At 42.6% G+C, this 4,253-nt stretch overlaps 1 protein-coding gene across 1 annotated transcript; it reads left to right on the top strand.

Annotated features, from left to right (window-relative positions):
• Positions 1–2,368: 2,368 nt before the first annotated feature.
• LOC130476537 (olfactory receptor 6V1) lies at positions 2,369–3,298 on the top strand. The gene has a single exon (XM_056848483.1). It carries the CDS (start codon positions 2,369–2,371, stop codon positions 3,296–3,298), a length of 930 nt encoding a protein of 309 aa, XP_056704461.1.
• The last annotated feature ends 955 nt before the right edge of the window (positions 3,299–4,253 follow it).

Genomic DNA, 4,253 nt, shown 5'->3' with positions numbered 1-4,253 from the left:
TTAGAGTCCTGAGTGTTAATCCAATCCTTAAACTCATGAAAACTCTGCTGGTCAGTCATAATCGGAAATAAATCATCCATATACCTAAAATATGAAATAATATTCTCACTGAATGGATTGTTGTTTAATATATGTGCATGCTCGAAAGTCCCCATATAAATGCTGGCTATCGATGGAGCGCATGTGCTGCCCATTGCAACCCCATGTGTTTGTATATAAAATGTATTATCATACACAAAATAGTTTTTCTCAGTGACTATGTCAAGCAAATTAAGCAAGAACTGAGAAGGGGGTTGTAACTCAGGGCGTGATTCAAGAAGTTCAGCAATTATAGTCCGTACCTCGTCCGTAGGAACATTAGTATATAAGGCACTGACGTCAAGAGTGCATATCACACCATTTAAAGGGACATGCACTTGTTCTATCCTAGATATAAAATGTCTAGTATCTTTGATGTATGCACTAGTTCTGATAGTATACAGGTTAAGAAAGGATTCCAGATATTGGGCTAATGGCTCTAATACTGAGGAAATCCCTGCCACTATGAATGGAGTGGCAGATGAAGGACAGAGGTCTGCCCATACAATAATAAAGTTTTTAAGGACGAAAGGTGGTCATTATGTCCCCTCTGCCCTTAAATTATTTAAAGCAAAATCTCTGGCACAGCTTTTATATGGGTCATGACTGGGAGCTTCTCATTGTCAACTTTTGCCCTTAGAACGGATGCAGTCAAAATTTTTGAGAACTTGGCCTCCATTATTCTGTGGCTTAAGATGACCACTAATCCACAGGGCCTGACCCCCTCAATATTGCAAGATAACTTTAGATCCTCCTGGCTCCAGGCGATTTATAGAAAATTGCATAGCCTGGGCATAGACTCAAACGCTGTGCAGAAAATGGACCATGGCCAAGCCAAAAGGTTCATAAAACAAAGAATCTGGGATATTGAACAACAGGACGATCTGGGGAAATGCTCAGAATATAGAGTCTCAGCTAACAATAAGTATAAAGTGGCTCCCGCTTCCAAGCTCTCCCCTCAGCAATGGTAGAGGGGCGTCTTAAAAGGATTCCCACTAGTGAAAGACTTTGCCCATGTGAAACCTGAGAAATGGAAACAGTGGCTCATGTGTTATTAAGATGTCCCTGGTATGAAGAAGCGCGTTCCAAGCACATCCTCCCCTTGTTAAAGGGCCGCTGGGAGCTCACAGAACCAGCAATATTGCAGACACTTTTGGAGGGGGGAGAAAGAACAGGTTACATTAGCCACAGCTGGGTTTTAAGTCCGCCCTTCAAAGGTTTCCGCAAAGATGGAGTTCAATTTTAAATTAGGGAGAAAAGTAAAACTCAAACGGATGGATTTGTACTGTATTTTGTACTTGTTTTTTAAATTTATAATTGTGAAATGTAAATAGTTTTACTAAGTTTTTTTTTTAGAATGGCAATGCCGCGATAAAAACTTGTCTGTCTGGATACTGTTTGATGATTTCTCACATCATTGTGTTGCTTAGAAAGAGTACGTTGACAGAAATCCCATGGCATATTGACAGTAGCTTGACAGCAGAGGTAGCCCTGTCCTTGTAACTACAGAACACCCAAAAAATCACTAATTCATAGAGAAGAAAAATAAGCTGAATGTATGTGTGTGTGTGTGTGGGGAGTACAATTTATAGATGTAAAAGGTAATTCCATTGGGACATAAGATTAAGATTTTATCGGTTATGCACATTTCTTTTAACTTATTCAGGTCTCTAGAGATTTGCTATCCTTGCATGTAGGATTAATAAACCATTGTTTTAATTTCTAGGTTTTGTTTTCATTCTGTTGTCTTTTTCACTTGCGTTTTTATGATCACCTTTGCCCCTTCGTTCATTCCTCTGATATACATGGTTGCAATACTACCTAAACCATAACTTTTAGCCAGCATGGTGTAGTGGTTAAGAGCGGTGGACTCTAATCTGGAGAACCAGGTTTGATTCCCCACTCCTCCACATGAGCGGTGGATTCTAATCTGGTGAACCGGGTTGGCTTCCCCACTCCTCCACGTGAAGCCTGCTGGGTGACCTTGGGCTAGTCATAGTTCTCTTAGAGCTCTCTCAGCCCCACCTACCACACAAGGTATTTGTTGCAGGGAGCGGAAGGGAAGGTGATTGTAAGCCGGTTTGATTCTCCTTTAAAAAGGTAGAGAAAGTCAACTTGGCATATAAAAACCAACTCTTCTTCTTCTTCTTCTTCTTCTTCTTCTTCTTCTTCTTCTTCTTCTTCTTCTTCTTCCACTAGATTGGTCTCAATGGCTGACTTAAGACGTCGTCATTTCCCAGTCCAGTAGAGACTAATGCACTTACCTTGTCCTTCAGAAAGAAGCTGGATGATGGCAAACTACACGCCCCCAGCAGAATTCATCCTGACAGGCTTTTCAGCAACGAGGGAGCTGCAGAAAATTCTACTTGCGCCGTGTCTAGCACTCTACCTAGTGATGATAGCCGGGAATGCTTCTGTTGTGGCCATGATCAGTTTTGATTCCCGGCTTCACTCCCCCATGTACTTTTTCCTATGTAATTTCTCTGTAGCAGAGATGCTGGTCACATCCACTGTGGTTCCCAGAATGCTAGTGGGTTTAGTGGCTGAAAGGGATACCATCCCCTTTGGACAATGCTTGGCTCAATTTTATTTCTACTTTTCCTTGGGGACAACGGTCTTCCTCCTTATGGCTGTAATGTCGATCGACCGCTACGTGGCCATATGCCATCCCCTCCACTACTCGACCATCCTGACTGACAATGTCTGCATCCAATTGGCTTTGGGGGCATGGGCAACTTCCTTCTTTTCCATGATCCCACCAGCGGTGCTCAGGGCCAGGATGCCATTTTGCCACTCCAACCAGATCGACCATTTCTTCTGCGACAACGCCCCTTTGCTCAAGCTGTCCTGTTCGGACACACACCTCATCGAGCTCTGGGATTTCCTCCTCGCTGTTCTCTTTGACTTGAGCTCTTTCGCGGTGACGGTCACCTCCTACGTCGCGATCATCGTCGCCATCGTGAGGATCCCTTCCGCAACTGGCCGCCAGAAGGCCTTCTCCACCTGTGCCTCACACTTCACCGTGGTCGTCATTGGCTATGGCACCACCATTTTCATCTATGTGAGGCCCAACAAAAACTACGCCACAGACATGAACAAAATGGTCGCCCTGTTGACCGCTGTAGTGACTCCATTTCTAAATCCCTTCATCTTCACCTTGAGAAATGAGAAAGTCAAAGAGGTCTTTAAAGACTGGTTGGGGCATCTAAGAGGTCTGTAGAACAGTACTGTGACTGGTGTGATTAATTTTTAAAAAACTGAGAATTACTTTCTTGGATCAGATCAAAGATTATCTAGTTCAGCACTCAGTTTCCAACAACATCCAGCCAGATGCTTCAGGGCATTCACAAACATGGAACATGTTTAAACAAACAAACAAACAAACATTTAAAAGTATGGATAGCAATCCCTTGCTGTTTATCCAACAGACAATTTCAAATTTATTTAATACAGTCCAAGTCCAATAAAAATAGAATCAATACAATAATTCAAACTTCCAGAATATCAATTAACTCATGGGGGGAAAAAAACATTTAAAATTGTAGAGTCACAGAATTATACAATTTATCCAACAGTATCTTGGATTCAAAGATCAGGATAGTGTAGTGGTTAATGTCAAGGAAGTGGGCTCCCACAATTCCTTGCTTTTACAGTTTCTTTGGTTCAGGCCTTGGCCTGCTATAGTTTAATACTAAACTCTGAAAGGCTGGAGTGCAAACAGGCCAGCCGGCAACTTACAACCATGGGAATAGTTTCACTTTTGAAGGATTCACTCCTGTGGTGGGGGGGGGAGATAACACCCAGCTGCGAATAGTTTACAGCCTTCTCTTTCCTCCCTAAACTGAAGATTGTTAGTTACTAAGGTAACAAAGCTGTCGGACAAGGCCTTATCTTTGGTTGAGGATGTCCAGGTGAATTGAGTTCTGCAGGCTCAAGGCACCTTTGACATACCCTGATGCAATAGAGGGGCAATGTTTGACAAGTCAATTAATTACTGGTTTATGGATTTTGTCGCAATCTCATTGGCTTATGTGAGCTCACTCTATTGGGATTTCGATGATAAAAGTAGGCCAGTTTTTAGCCAAAATCATGAACGCTTGGGGATGGCTGGTTCCATACCCCCACTTCATCAAAACCCATTTTGATTTGCCCTTTCAGGGGGAAACTCTGTCAGA

Source organism: Euleptes europaea, chromosome 4 (genome assembly GCF_029931775.1).
Source record: "Euleptes europaea isolate rEulEur1 chromosome 4, rEulEur1.hap1, whole genome shotgun sequence".
In the NCBI taxonomy this organism is placed as follows: domain Eukaryota; kingdom Metazoa; phylum Chordata; class Lepidosauria; order Squamata; family Sphaerodactylidae; genus Euleptes; species Euleptes europaea.
The sequence above is the reverse complement of the archived record's forward strand: the minus strand, read 5'-3'. Positions and strand labels throughout refer to the sequence as shown.